The sequence below is a fragment of the Lactuca serriola genome, chromosome 4, assembly GCF_051521515.1.
Source record: "Lactuca serriola cultivar US96UC23 chromosome 4, Lser_US96UC23_V15, whole genome shotgun sequence".
Classification (NCBI taxonomy): Eukaryota; Viridiplantae; Streptophyta; class Magnoliopsida; order Asterales; family Asteraceae; genus Lactuca; species Lactuca serriola.
In genome coordinates, this window is record NC_136411.1 from 167,304,448 (window position 1) to 167,319,141 (window position 14,694).

Here is a 14,694-nt window from a genome sequence, read left to right on the forward strand (position 1 = left end):
AAACCAAATAACAGACTAATCAAATTTAAAAATCCAATTTTTCTTGCTAGACTTCAACTAACATCTCACTAGGAACAAGACTGATCCTTATTGAGAGCATTCAAATAATGATAAAAAAGAAAATCAACATCGAATGCCCCCACTTTCTCTCTCTTACTTTCTTTCTCATCAATTCATCACTCATGGTACGAGTCCTATTCCACTACTAAACTCATGAATCCATTATTGCTTTTCGGGAATGAGGGTGAGAATGTTCTTGATTTCACCTGTTTATCAGAGCAAACACCCTTTTGATTATAGATGTCAAAAGACATCACCATTCCATTAATAGCAAAAACTAATTATAAACTTGGCAAATTTGGAGCTTTTCTTCATCCAGTAAACAAATCTGGCCTTTCCACCCCTACTTCTTGCAAGAAGAAGCTATGGGTGGTAGATTAAAAGTGTTTATTCCAATTCTTGATTGTGGGGATGATCCAAGATTGAAGCCCTTGTTATGAATGTCATGTTCGTTTTGCTTGTTAATGGGGTTTCAAGTGATTCTCAGGTTGATCACATTCTTGATTTTATTTGTCGGTGGTGATTCTTTGGCTCTTAGATCTGCAGGTAACTTCAATTTCTTGAAGATTTTTTGATTCTTTAACTGTTTGATATGTTAGCCATGGGGATCCATGATTATAGTTCTATGTTCTCGATTTTCCTCACATGGGTTTTCTTGAAATTGTGATTTTAGGATCAAATTTGATGGAGAATGCTAAAATTCTTGTTGATTTTCATCTTTTTTGGTGAAATTTATACTGAAATTCATGCCGTTCATTTAACCAAAGTTCTTGATATTCTTATTCTTGATTCGAGGAAAAATGATCCCCTTATTGACATATTACTTTCTGCTTTAAATTATTATTTATTATTCCATCTATTTAATGTATTCGAGTCTTCATTTTAATTTTATAGTACCTCCATAAAGATACACAGATCGTAACCTTTTGATTGAGATTTAATTTTTTCTAGTCTTGTAGTGATATAGTACAATCGTAAAAAATACAATTTTGACTTTTTTAATTGAGTAATGAGTTATTTTGACCACAAAATTTGACAATAATGGTGCTTGTTTTGTGAAAAATTATAATCTTTCTTGCAAATTTTATCGGAAAATTTTAGTTTTCAATTATTAAAATCGAAACTATACTTTTTTTTTGTGGGACGGTGGTGCTGAGTTAGGTATTGCAGTGCTCCGTGAAGTCAATATCACATGATTAGTAATTTGACTTTTTGGTCAAATATTCATAACTCTAATTTGAAATTTGCCATGGTTTCTAATTATTTATTTCTATCTTATTGTTATTTAATATGATTAATTTACATTTTACATATATCACATTTATTTTCGCTTATTTGAAATACATTCATATCAATTTCAAAACCTAAAAATATCTCATTTGTTACAGATCATGGTGTTCCACCTGCATCAAGTCCCACTAAAATTCATGCAACGAAATGGATGAAACGAGGTTTTAGGCCTTTTTCTAGCACATCTTTCCAGAGATATCATCATGAAAGATCGAAAATTAACCATATTGCCCCTACACCCTTGTACCAACTTCAACCACCAACTTACGCCCCACAAGGTTAGTTTTGTCATTAGACAATATCGCGAAAACTAGTCATTATGTAAAGATTTCTCATTGAGTTTATGATCATCTTGACCAGGTCCATTTGCTCCTTCACCATCACCCGTTGATCCAACTAACCGATTCGGTAAATTTTCTATAGCTTTAATCTTTTTATCATGTTAACAAATATTTATTCTTGTAAAAACAACTTACAATTTAATTTCGTTTTGGTTTCTATTTGTACATAACAAAACTTTTTGAATGTGTCATTTCAATTTTTCCTTCAAGTCTAGTAGTCTACCATTACAATGTTGTGTTCATTCCTTTCATTTGTAATTCGTTTACATCATAAATGAGCAATAGATTAACGTTGTTACGTTGGTATTATTATTATCTTCAAAGGGCCAACGATATCTCCATCAAGCTACTCGTTGACAAAGAATACAGCTCCTCCCCCAACTCCGGTTTTCACGCTACCTCCACCACCTCCCAATGAAGGTAAACCACAGCGCTGTAAACAAATCAAACCTTTGTCTTATCTATTCAAGCTTCAACTGAGTTTAACTTTATCGTGTTAATGTAATAAATTGGTTACAAACTATCTATTTGTTCACAAAATATCTTTTTTTGAAAAATAGTATTTTTCAATATCTCACATAATTCATTACTCGATATTAAGCCAATTTTTTTTGTTTGGAATAAAAAATTAGATTAAAAACATATATGAATAATCAACTATGTCTCATATACATTTATCATTTTGTTATTTATGTTCATCTTCTTAAAGGTCAAAATTATGAACACGGTTAAATTTTACGTGTAGATTGTACAACAGTGACCTGCGTGCAGCCGCTGACATACACGCCGGCGGGATCGCCGTGTGCTTGTGTGTGGCCGATAGAAGTTCGATTACGCCTCCTTATTTCTCCATATACATTTTTTCCATTAGTTTCAGAACTCGCTAAAGAAATCTCCACCAGTCTTTCACTCAATGTAAGTCAAGCCCGAATCATGGGAGCCAATGTCGCCGGAGAGCAGCTTGACAGAACCATCGTTCTCGTCAATTTGGTACCTCTGAATCAAAATTTCGATCCTGCCACCGCGTTTTCGATCTACCAAAAGTTCTGGAAGAAACAAGTTTCGATAAACAGAGCTCGATTTGGAGCTTATGAAGTCGAATCCATTAGCTATCCAGGTTTTACGCAATACTATCTCATCGTCTAATTGAAGAGCTTCAGAAACTTGATTTTGTATTATTTTGATCTGAAATTAGGGCTTCCACCTTCGCCGCCGTCGTTGCCTTCCAATTCCGATGTGACAATCGGTCAATCGGATTCTGTAAACAGTGATAGAGGAAGGCCGTTGAAGCCTATCGGAGTTGACATACCTAGAAACGGGAAGGAGGATAAGAGTAAGCCAAATGGAAGCATTATCGCGGTGGTGGTTTTATCATCTGTTACAGCTTTTGTTGTTCTCATCGGAGCTCTGTGGCTTTTCTTGTTGAAATGCGGATGCTGTTCTTCCAATTCCCGAACTGACAAAGACCCTCGTGGACTTACGAAACCATCTGGTAATCCTCAATTCCATTCCTTTGTACCATCCCATTCCATTCCATCAAACACTAACTATGAGAAACAATTGAAACTTTATTACGTACAGGAGAATCGTTGATAGTTGGAAGCAGGAAAAGCTCAACATCAATGTCATTTAGCTCAAGTTTAGCAGCATACACAGGAACAGCGAAGATTTATAGCTTAAGCGAGATGGAGAGGGCTACTGATACCTTTGATTCGAGTAGAATACTTGGAGAAGGTGGTTTTGGAATTGTTTATAGCGGTGTTCTTGAAGATGGGCGGAAAGTTGCAGTGAAGGTTCTTAAGAGAGACGACAGGCAAGGAAGTCGTGAATTTTTAGCCGAAGTGGAGATGCTGAGTCGTCTTCACCATAGAAACTTGGTTAAACTGTTGGGTATTTGTACAGACGACCATTTTCGGTGTCTGGTTTACGAGCTTGTTCCAAATGGAAGTGTAGAATCTCATTTACATGGTGAGTGACAGAGCAACCGACACGATCCCCTCAGATTCGTTGAAAGAAAATGACCATAAATTAATTTTTTTTTTTTATTATTTAAATTGTTTCCTCAGGTGCAGACAAGATCCCCCCGCTGAATTGGTGTGCTAGAATGAAGATTGCCCTAGGAGCAGCTCGTGGTTTAGCATACTTACATGAAGATTCAAGTCCACGTGTCATTCATCGAGACTTCAAGTCAAGCAACATTTTGCTCGAAAACGATTTCACCCCTAAAGTTTCGGATTTCGGTTTGGCTAGAACAGCATTGGATGGACATAAGCACATATCAACACATGTCATGGGAACTTTTGGGTATGTCACCTGTCAGCTATCCCATCTAATCTGCTTTTATATATATATATATATATATATATATATATATATATATATATATATATATATATATATATATATATATATATATATATATATATATATATATATATATATATATATTGCAATCTTCCATCTCTTCAATATGGTATCAGAGCCGGTGTCTCCCATCTTTTTTTATATATATATATATGTTGGAGTCTCATCTTTTTCTTTTTGCTCTACATATCTAACATGGTATCAGAGCATGGGTCTTTTTATATATATATGTTAGAGCCTCACCTCTGGTTTTAACTGCTAACTTTATACAGCTACCTGGCACCGGAATATGCCATGACGGGCCATCTTCTTGTAAAAAGTGATGTTTACAGCTACGGAGTAGTCCTTCTCGAGCTTCTAACAGGGCGAAAGCCAGTGGACCTATTGCAGCCACCCGGTCAAGAAAACCTAGTCGCATGGGCTCGACCACTTCTCACAAACAAGGAGTCGCTTGAGTCAATCATTGACCATGACATCATAAACTCAAACACCCCATTCGATAGCATACTCAAAGTAGCAGCCATAGCTTCTATGTGTGTTCAACCAGAAGTATCTCATCGCCCGTTCATGGGTGAAGTGGTTCAAGCCTTGAAACTTGTCTGCAATGAGTTTGATGAAATAAGAGAAATGACTCCAAGAAGTAGAAGCCATGGTGAAGAGGTTGATTTTGAAATGATGGATTATTCAGAAGAGACTGGAAGAGAGATGACAAGTGGGTATGAATATGATATGGAGATTGGATTTCAGGGTACGGATTTGAGGGGTGGGAGGATTGAGAATGTGGAGGGGTTGGAGTCTGAATCATTCAGACGTCAGTTTAATTCTGCTCCTTTGAAAATGGAGAGGAAGAAGCAGTTCTGGAGACGATTAAGAGGTCTGTCTAGAGGAAGCATGAGCGAACATGAACATGAACGTGAACGTGATCATGTGTTTTCTTCAAATTTGTAAAGATTCAAGGATATAGATTTGATTCAGGGATGTTTGGATGTGGATTTTGGAGATATATAGAATAATCAGAATCAGATAATTAAATGTAATAAAACATGCTGTAAACATTCTGTTTGGATTGGTTATAAGTTGTTTTAAGTATTTGATAAATGTTGATTTTTTAACTAATTAGATAAATTATCAAAAAGATATTCAATTTATTCAAACATTATAAACTTATTACAGCAAGTATTATCCTAACATTCTAATAATCAGTTGCATAAGTACATCCAAACACATTCCTCTATTTTGTAGGTCAACTTCAACCTTATAATAAATATAAGGGATGTTTTATTGCTAACAGGTTCGAATTGGATAGTGTAGAAAAGTTTAGTTAAAAAGATCAAGAAAAATCAACCAAAATGTACACAAGGTGTTGTCCCATATTGTTTTATTATTAATCATTGCGTTAATATTTTAACAATACGTTTTTTATATCCATGTGATGTAGGGCCTATTTTGTTTTTTGGTATCAATATTGTGTTTTGGCACATCACAGCTAGCTTGTTTTTTCTATTTTTTTAAGTTATGTGTGGCAAACCAAAAAGTAGTTTATAAACTAATTTTCTAAAAAGTTACTTAGACTAGCTTTTATGAGTTTTTTAAATAAATTTCAAATACACCCCTTAGGTAATTATAGAAATACATTCTTTTAAATTTCGTTTTATATCTTTCAGCTAATTTTTCAATTAATTTTACCAAACATTATTTTTTATTAGCTAGTTTTTCAGCTATTAACTAACTTTTTATTTAACAGATAGTTTTTCATCTGACAGCTAGCTTTTCAACTGACAGCTAGCCGCCAAACATAACCCAAATGTAAAGTCAAATTGTTAAATGTCAAACCCCTAACAATCATACCACCACATTCCTTTTTAGACATTTTTATGAATTGTTTGTTCAAAAAAATAAAATTTTATCATTTATATGTGAATACCAAATGTAAATCCTTTTTAGGTCGTCCTAAAATAAATGCAACATTTCTGGTTAGGTTTAAATTTACCTTTTTGCCTATCAGTACTCCTTCCGACCTCTTTTTGTCGAGTCAAAGATCACGTTTATTGCTTTCAATGATCTAACCACTACAGTGGGCATTAATGCCACCGACAAACGTTCTTTTAACATTTATTTCTTTCTTTTTTCTTAAAAAAATAAATAAATAAATAATTTTAAAACAAAAATTACAATACTTTTACTGCACAAATAAAAACTAAACAGTTCACAACTTTAAGCTAATTTTGTCAAACATTCCCTTAATGTTCTGAATATGTCCAAACCAAAAACAGAACTATAAAAAAAAAAATAATAAAAAAAAAAATCATAGCGAAATCAAAACACAAGCCAACCTAAATCATTAACTTCAAAAGTTTATTAGAATAATGCCAATCAAAAACACAAGTTTTTCAAGTTTGAAAAAACGAACAAAGCAATTTTTTTGTTAAAAAAAAACAATTCCATACCATATATCTTAAAACGACCAAATCCAACACAACCACATTATACCCAAAGTATACAACAAGTCACTTACACATCCAAAATCACAAGTTTCTTTCCCCTTGATACAACCAAAATCGGCCAAATCTATGACAAAAAGAACACACACATACAAAAAATATACGCATATCCTCTATTAAAACTCTATTGCCTTCTCACATGTCACATCTTTTAAAAAAAAAGCCCATGACACGTTTTTTTATCCGCCAAAATAAACAAGTTTTTTCATAGATACAGAAAGCGGGTTATTGGGTTTGGGTGAGAAATTGATGTTTATTCATAAATCTTTGTTGTGTGATCTTGATGTAGGGCTAGTGTACTCCATTTCATTTTCATTAGTTACATCAGATGAAGCAGTTGATGAAAAACCACTTGTACTCCCTTGAATAGTTTGTGCTGTTGGGTTCACAGGCCTTTCCCCTTGTTCTGCTAATTTTCTAAGAAGATTCGTCACTGTTGGAATGAATTTTGTTGATAGTGACAAAATCCCTGGAAGCTGTAACCAAACCAAAAGGGTATTTTAGGAAATACGATTTTTATAAAATTGAAATGTGTGAGTTTTTGTTTTTTTGAAAGTTGAAATGAAAACTCACAGCTCCATTTCGGAATTCACCAGATATGTCTAGTTGGACCCATAAAGCTTTTGCAAGAAGGTAGCTTACGAATATAACAAGCAGCCATAAAGGATTCCTAACCAAAAAAAAAAAGAATTTAATATCAGTGGAAGTGAGAGAAGATAAGACTGGTTTTATTTAACGTAAAAAGACGAAAATAACCTCAAAAGAGTCATGAACTCGTTGAATCCAAGTACCACCATGGCAGCGATAGCCCATGGAGGTGGTAACCAGTTGTTATTGCGTTTATTAGCTTCCTGAAAAAACCATGGCAGGAAAAATTACCAATCTACCCTCACAATTCAATCTAAATAAATATCAAAGATTTTAAAAGAAATACCTGGGAAGCAATAGCTTGAGTGATTGTATATTCGGTTTCTTTTTGAAACTGGCTCCACAATGATTTGCATTGAACAGGAGTTATGAGTGTTTTTGTAGGTGGAACCTGGACGCAAGCAAATATAAATAAAAAATGCACAAAAGAAAATAGTAAACAAATTTTTTTCTTATGGGGAGGATTTATATAAGTAGAATATTATTATAATAGGAAAAATAAAAATGAAAGAATATATAATAAAGAAACTAATGAAATGGTACCTCTTCCCATGTGCTTGAGGCCAATGGGTCTGAAAGGGTAGTCTTATTATTAGTGGCTTTTTTGGGATCCACTAATGCAAGGACTAAAGTGTCCCCAATTGTATCATTTTCTTCATCCAAACGAATTGCAGCCAACACAGAGAGCAACTTTAAAGACTGAATGAAACATAAATATAAATAAATTTAACAAAAAAAATAATAATAGATTGAACATGAAATTTAGTTTTAATGAAATGATTCTTACAGAAGAGCGAGCCATTTTAGTTATTGCTCGAATATCTTCCTTTCCAGTCCAGACTCGTGGCATTGAATCATTATCATGGTTGAAAATCGATGTAAATCTGTAGAATGTTTTTGGAAGGAAAGGAATTTGTTAAAGGAATTGGAATCACAAAGGTATGGTGAAATCCATCAAACATGGAATTTGAAGGATTCCAACAGAATTCGTTTGGCAACCAAACACGACATGGAATGGAATCCTGAATTCCAATTCCGCTGAACAAAACACACAAGAATACAGTACCTTTCTTTCATACGATACAAAACTTTTGCAGATTCTTCTTTTGTCTTCCCTTCAACTACCCCTCTTGCATAATTTTTCAATTTCAAAATCATATCTTCTTTTTCTTCATCATCCATTTCAAAACCAGAAAGTGCAAAAGAGAATTCGGAAACAGCTTTTTCAGTTACTTGATGAAGAAGTTTCCTTATTGCAGCCCATGTATCATCACTACCACCTTCTAAAAGAGCTTCAACTGGACCATATAATCCCTCTTTCAATTTTGTCTACAAAAAAAAATGCATAAATTCACCAACAATAATTTACAGCACTTGTATAATTTACAAATTAATATTATTTACCTCATATAGTGCATTAAGTTCAGATAGTTTAGCTGTTCTAACTTCAAGAATATGTGAATCTAAATCGCGTGAAAATTTATCCCTTATTTTAGACGAATCCCACTTCGATTGCTTGATAATGGCATCTGTGTTTGAATGAACATTAGTCAAATATATACATAAAAGGGTAAATTTGGAAATATACCTTCACATTGTTCTTCAAATAGTGTTGTGAATTTTGCAGTGTTGTCGCGTGCAGCAACTGCAAACCCTTGTCCACCATTCAATGCATCAATAAGAGCTTTTTTGAAGTTTTCCAATGTCCCGGATTTTATATGTTCCAACATTAATTGGTAGGCTGGTTGAACAAGCTGAATATAATTTTAAAAATAATATAAATATAAATATAAATATAAATAAATCACATGTAGGAAACTATAAACTATTATCATATCAACAAACAATAACAAATACAAAAAGCATTACTTGCAACAATTTCTCTTCCAATTGCTTTCTCTTTGCAGATCTAACACTATCTTCAAAGTATGTTGCCTCTTCATCATAACTGAAACCAAAATAATTAAAAAATAAAAATAAAAATTGAATCTTAATGCCTTCAAATGAAGTTAAAAGGGGATTTTTTTTTTTATTACCTGGATAAAGTTTTGTTAAGTAGTGAACTAAGCTTCTTTCCAAAGCCTAACACATAACCAGATTGTACAGCCTCTTCTAATTCAAGCCAATTCTGCAAAATTTATTTAATTCAAATATCTAAAAAAAAAATAAAAGAACATTTTAAAATAACTCATTACCAAAATATGTACCTCATTTGTAACAAAAGAAGAATATTTCTCATTAGCAATTTCTTCACATCGAACAGTTGCCACCATCACCTGAAAATTTGACAAAAACTTTTAATATCTTTTTACATTATGTCAAATTTTATAATATATATATATATATATATATATATATATATATATATATATATATATATATATATATATATATATATATATGTCTACAATTATTACCTTGTGAGCTGGAAGATCAAGGTCTTTGTTCTCTTTGATGACTTTCCAGATTTGTTGTGCACTGAAGGAAAAACCTGAAGCAGGAACTACCCCTCGCCTATCACCTGCTAAACCACCAGGGGCAATGGAATGGAAAAACTTTTGCCTCAAATCAGCCACCTTCAAAGACAGGAAAGTAAATAATTAAGATAATTTCAAATATCTCAAAAGGGTATAATTGTAAATATTTGAGAAGGGACATACCTGCTCTTTAAATTGTTCTTCCTTCTCTTCATAACTAGACAGTGCAACAACTTGAACCTGGTAGATATGAAATTATTTATGTAAGGAAAGAGCAAATATACAAGAAAAAAAGATGATTGAAAATTTGAAATGTTATATTTTGGCATCTTACATTGAAAAATTCACTCAGTGGGGTGTGTTTGTGGGCTTCTGGCTTAGGAACAGAATCCCATATCTACAGAAAATAACATATCATTACAAGTTGTATGTTTATGAAATAATAAAATATATACAAAAAAAGACAAAAAAAGATACCTTTTGGATATCTTCCCTCAAGACAGGCTCTAGGTTTTCAAGAGGTGTCTGAACAGAAATAAAAAAGGAAAACTTGCATCAGATTATATAAAATACATGTATACAGCAGTAAGATAAACAAGAGAAAAAAAAAAAAAAAAAAAAAAAAAAAAAACCTTACCCTTGTTTTATCGCGTATAACAAACATTAAAGTTGTTTTACGTGGACTAAACAACCTCAACATAACCTGAAAAAACATGAAACATAAGATCGATAAACAGATCATAAATAATGTATAAAAGTAATAAAAATATAAATATATAGGTGCAAAAAACATACCTGGAAAACGGTTTTCAGAAGAGGTTTATTTGCAGCCTGCTCACGCCCAATATCATGACACCACCTATATAACACAAATTTATCAAAAAAAATTAATAATTTATGTCCACAAAAAGTTCAGATTTTTCCAATTTATCTAAGCAAGCAGTAAACTTACATGTTTATAAGCACTATATCTGAAACAGCAAGTGCAAAAAGTGCACTCTGTTTTTCAAATGCAGTATCATCCTGAAGAAGTAGCATAATGTTAATAAATAAAAGCAAGAAAATAGAAATAAGAAAGAAAAATAAAAGTTCATAATAACCTCTCCTCTCTCTCTTCCATCAGTGCCCTCAAGATCCATTACAATGGTGCAAGGTTCAATAGCAGGACATCTTGCTATCCAAATACCTTTAGTAGTCTGAGACCTGTTAAAAGAGAAATCAGCAAATTGTATGCCAAGAATATAAAATAAAAATAAAGAAAAAGAAAACATGCCTTCCCCTATAAGCATCCATTTCCCTGAAGTTGGTATAAAAAAGATTATTTAGAAGTGTGCTCTTCCCTGTCAAATTGCATATAGACAACAATGTCAATGGATATATTAGTAAAAAGTTAAATACCCCTACAAAACTGCTAATAATTTTCAAAAAAAAAATAAAAAAGACCTAGTCTTTGAATTCATACCGCTGCTCTGTGGGCCCATGATAGCTACAACAGCATAAGAAAGTCCACATTCTGCCAGTTTGACTTGTTTGATAAAATTATCAAGTCCAGCTGCATTGAAAGTACCATCCCCATCTATCAGGTGTGTGGAGCAACATTCAGCTTCTCTATCTGAAAAATAGATCACTTCCATGGTTACAAATGAGTTGGGAACTTTATAAAAACTTGTGAAATTTCAAACTGGTTTCAATTCAGAAGCATAAGTTCACATGATCTAAAGTTTAAGATTTTGATTGATAGTAAGAAGATGATAGTTTTATTACAAACCCTTGAGTATTCATAACCTAATTGTTACTGGTTACTATTGCTAATGGCAGGTATTGCTCATTCTTATCTATGTTTTCAAGGGGGGAAAAGCTTAAATTAGCTAGGCAAGTTATTGATTTAGGTTCACTTCACCTTGTTTCATCGATAACTTTTCCAGATCCAATCATGAACACGGTTTTTAGTCAATGACTTATTTGCAAACTCTCGTGTTTTGCATGATAATGAAAAAGAGATAAACGAAATCAATTAAGTCGATGAAAGATCCGACATGCTTATGCTTCTGTCAGAGAACGCTACAAGCTTAAGTTAAGAATCAAATTTGAGTCAAACCGAATTCAAAACAATAGCAATCAATAGCACCGAACCGCTAACTAACATCAAAATTGAAGCACAATCACAAAGGATTTGAAATTTCTAGCGTTACAGGACTAAAACAGTATCACTAAGAAGCGATTTAACTGCATCGATTGAATCAATCATTTGAATACTAAATACTAGGGTTCTGACTTGGAAACTGAAGAATAAAATCATTAGAATTCAAAATTAGAGATAGTATTCTACATCAAATGAACAGCTTACCCATGGAGAAGAGTTAGAGCTGGGATTTGATCTTTGCTTTTTGAAAGACGAAAGAAGAAGCAAACAGCGTGCGATCTCAGACAAGTATAAATCCCCTCTTAATTTGTGTTCTTGGACTTCTTGAAAGGTGGGCGTCACACCACTGTCTTATGATATTCAAGATTTTCTTTGGAGAGAAGTAATTGAGAGTAATAATAGGCATGTAAATACATTAAAGCGGCTGTATACATTATTTTTCAATTATGACGTTAAAAACTTAAAATAAAGTTATCTTAAGAAAATTTTGTAGGATGTTTGAACATATATATATTCATGTATTTTTATTTTATTTTCTTTTTCGTTTTTTTATTAGGGTTTTGGATATGAAAGTGTTTAAATTTGACAAACTTTGTGGGTTTTATGATTGTTATCCATAATAATCATAAATTTTGCTAAGATCTTTTTTTTTGTGATTGTTATCCATAATAATAGGATTTCAGATTATCATGGAAACAAATTTGCAAAGAAAAAGAAAAAAAAAAACTTAAATTTACAAATCTTTTATATTTTTACTATAAGTATGTTTTTTATATTATATGTATCTACATAGAAAAATATATTTATACACGAAAAAAATTGACTAAACATCACATAAATACGTTTTTTAAAAGTATATATATGAATTTTAATATTTTTAGAAATATAAATATATTTTTTTTAGAATTATTACATATTTTAGAAGTATATCAATAAAAAAACATGTATATATATATATATATATATATATATATATATATATATATATATATATATATATATATATATATAGAGAGAGAGAGAGAGAGAGAGGATAAAAACATAATACACTTATAAATTTTAAGAGTTTTTTTTATAAATTTGATTTTCATACTAACCTGAAAACATGTTATTATAGGTAACAAATACAAAAATAAATTAAAAACTTAGCAAATTTTGGACATAAACAAACAAACAAATCATCAAAAGAATAAAAATGATAAAATTTATCAACCTCATCTTATATATACACAAATTGACAATATTGTTTTTGATTATAAATTTAAGAGTACACGACTATTTATATTTTGCCATATGTCAAAAAAAATTACCAACTAATGTTGGGTGGTGCAACTAACCTCTCTTATGGTGTGTTTGAGTTTTACGATGTTTATTTTCTTATAATTATTTTGGACGACCAACCTTTCATTTAGATGTTAACATGGATTGTCTTAGCGATTGGGAATATAAAGTCGCGGAGAAGTATACTAATTTACCTAACAATTTGAATATTTGTTTGATTTGATTTAGGTACATCCGGTCAATCAATATTAATAAGGTTTTAGTTTATTATATAAGGGATAATTACTTAAAAGAGTAACATATTATTCGATTTGTACACATTTAGTCATTGAGTTTTTTTTCGTCCATATTTACCCCTTAAACTTGTTAAATTGTACACATTCAGTCCTTATGACCTGTTACTCCAGGTTAGCCGGGAAAAATAACTTGATAGGGTAATATATTTTTCATTTTGTACACATTTAGTCCTTAATATTTTTGTACATATTTAGTCCTTAACATTTTTTTGTTTCAAAATAAGTCCTTTTTTATACTCATTCAGTACTTATGAATGATTTCTTTAATTTTTTTTCACGACATCTTACGTGAGACAATCATTGATGAGGTGTTTGGGTTGTTGATGCTTATGTCTAATGCGATCTCGACTGCTTGGTTGCATAAGTCTTGTGGTTTGACTTAGGTCTTGTATTTTGAACATCGTAACTTCTTCATACGATATCAGATTTTAAGGATCGTTATCCACGTGTTCATTTTTTGAGTCTACTACAACTTTCATTAAGATTACTCCCGTTAAAATGTAATATTTTTTTACTAACAATTTTATAAAAAAAAACATACATACAAGCATTCATAAAAAACGTATGGACAGGGGAAGACGCAGTAATATATATTAGGTGTTGTCGAGATGAAATAGGTGTTGTCGAGATGAAATAGGTGTTGCCGATACATGGAAAATAGGTATAAACGTAAAAAAACGAAAATTTTTCCACCGCGAACAGAAAAAATAGGTGTTGTTGGTGCAACACGGGGACCATACTAAATCCGCCACCACGTATGGATATAAAAATTATAAGTAAAAATATATTATTTTTTAGTGGGAGTAATCTAAATAAAAGTTGTAGTAGACTAAAATACGAACGCATGGATATAAAGATCGTTAAAATCCGAGATCATATGAAGAAGTTATGATGTTCAGAACACATGACCTAAGCAACCAAGTAGTTGAGATCGCGATGGATATAAGCATCAAAAGCCCCATATACCTCATTAATAAATGTACCACGTAAGATTTCGTGAGAAAAAACTAAAAAATCATTCATAAGTACTGAATGAGTACAAAAAAATAACTTATTTTGCATAAAAAAAAAGGACTAAATGTGTACAAAAATATTAAGGACTAAATATGTACAAAGTGAAAAATATATTACCCTATTAAATCATTTTTACCGGGTAACCTGGAGTAGCCGGTCATAAGGACTGAATGTATACAGTTTAACAAGTTGAAGGGGTAAATGTGGACGAAAAAGAAAAACTCAGTGACCAAATGTGTACAAATCGAAAAATATATTACCCTTTTAAGTCATTATCCC

At 31.9% G+C, this 14,694-nt stretch overlaps 2 protein-coding genes across 2 annotated transcripts; one reads left to right on the plus strand and one right to left on the minus strand.

Moving 5' to 3' along the window:
* The first annotated feature begins 227 nt into the window (after positions 1-227).
* On the plus strand, positions 228-5,144 carry LOC145102894 (receptor-like serine/threonine-protein kinase ALE2). The gene is made up of 9 exons (XM_079040404.1): positions 228-606; positions 1,449-1,628; positions 1,711-1,758; positions 2,016-2,111; positions 2,437-2,808; positions 2,887-3,183; positions 3,273-3,659; positions 3,758-3,995; positions 4,328-5,144. The coding sequence occupies exons 1-9, from the start codon at positions 501-503 to the stop codon at positions 5,001-5,003; spliced, it is 2,400 nt and encodes a 799-aa protein (XP_078896530.1). The 5' UTR covers positions 228-500; the 3' UTR covers positions 5,004-5,144.
* Positions 5,145-6,510: 1,366 nt separating this feature from the next.
* LOC145102895 (protein ROOT HAIR DEFECTIVE 3-like) lies at positions 6,511-12,202 on the minus strand. The gene is made up of 23 exons (XM_079040405.1): positions 12,029-12,202; positions 11,144-11,293; positions 10,955-11,021; positions 10,782-10,884; positions 10,634-10,704; positions 10,477-10,540; positions 10,319-10,384; positions 10,159-10,206; positions 10,016-10,078; positions 9,865-9,921; positions 9,622-9,780; positions 9,412-9,480; positions 9,241-9,332; positions 9,074-9,152; positions 8,793-8,958; positions 8,609-8,733; positions 8,271-8,533; positions 7,992-8,088; positions 7,748-7,903; positions 7,491-7,595; positions 7,313-7,407; positions 7,130-7,226; positions 6,511-7,032 (listed from the first exon to the last, which is right to left on the minus strand). The coding sequence occupies exons 1-23, from the start codon at positions 12,030-12,032 to the stop codon at positions 6,814-6,816; spliced, it is 2,415 nt and encodes an 804-aa protein (XP_078896531.1). The 5' UTR covers positions 12,033-12,202; the 3' UTR covers positions 6,511-6,813.
* Between the last annotated feature and the right edge of the window lie 2,492 nt (positions 12,203-14,694).

What these genes read in the sequence shown, in the direction of transcription:
- LOC145102895 (XM_079040405.1), bottom strand. An exon ending in ATGGATGCTTATAGGGGAAG is followed by an intron (nt 10,885 to 10,954) that starts GCATGTTTTCTT and finishes CTCTTTTAACAG; the next exon opens with GTCTCAGACTACTAAAGGTA. An exon ending in AAGAACAATTTAAAGAGCAG is followed by an intron (nt 9,781 to 9,864) that starts GTATGTCCCTTC and finishes CTGTCTTTGAAG; the next exon opens with GTGGCTGATTTGAGGCAAAA.
- LOC145102894 (XM_079040404.1), top strand. Translation starts at nt 501, where the DNA reads ATGTCATGTTCGTTTTGCTTGTTAATGGGGTTTCAAGTGATTCTCAGG. An exon ending in TTTGGCTCTTAGATCTGCAG is followed by an intron (nt 607 to 1,448) that starts GTAACTTCAATT and finishes CATTTGTTACAG; the next exon opens with ATCATGGTGTTCCACCTGCA. An exon ending in CATGTCATGGGAACTTTTGG is followed by an intron (nt 3,996 to 4,327) that starts GTATGTCACCTG and finishes AACTTTATACAG; the next exon opens with CTACCTGGCACCGGAATATG.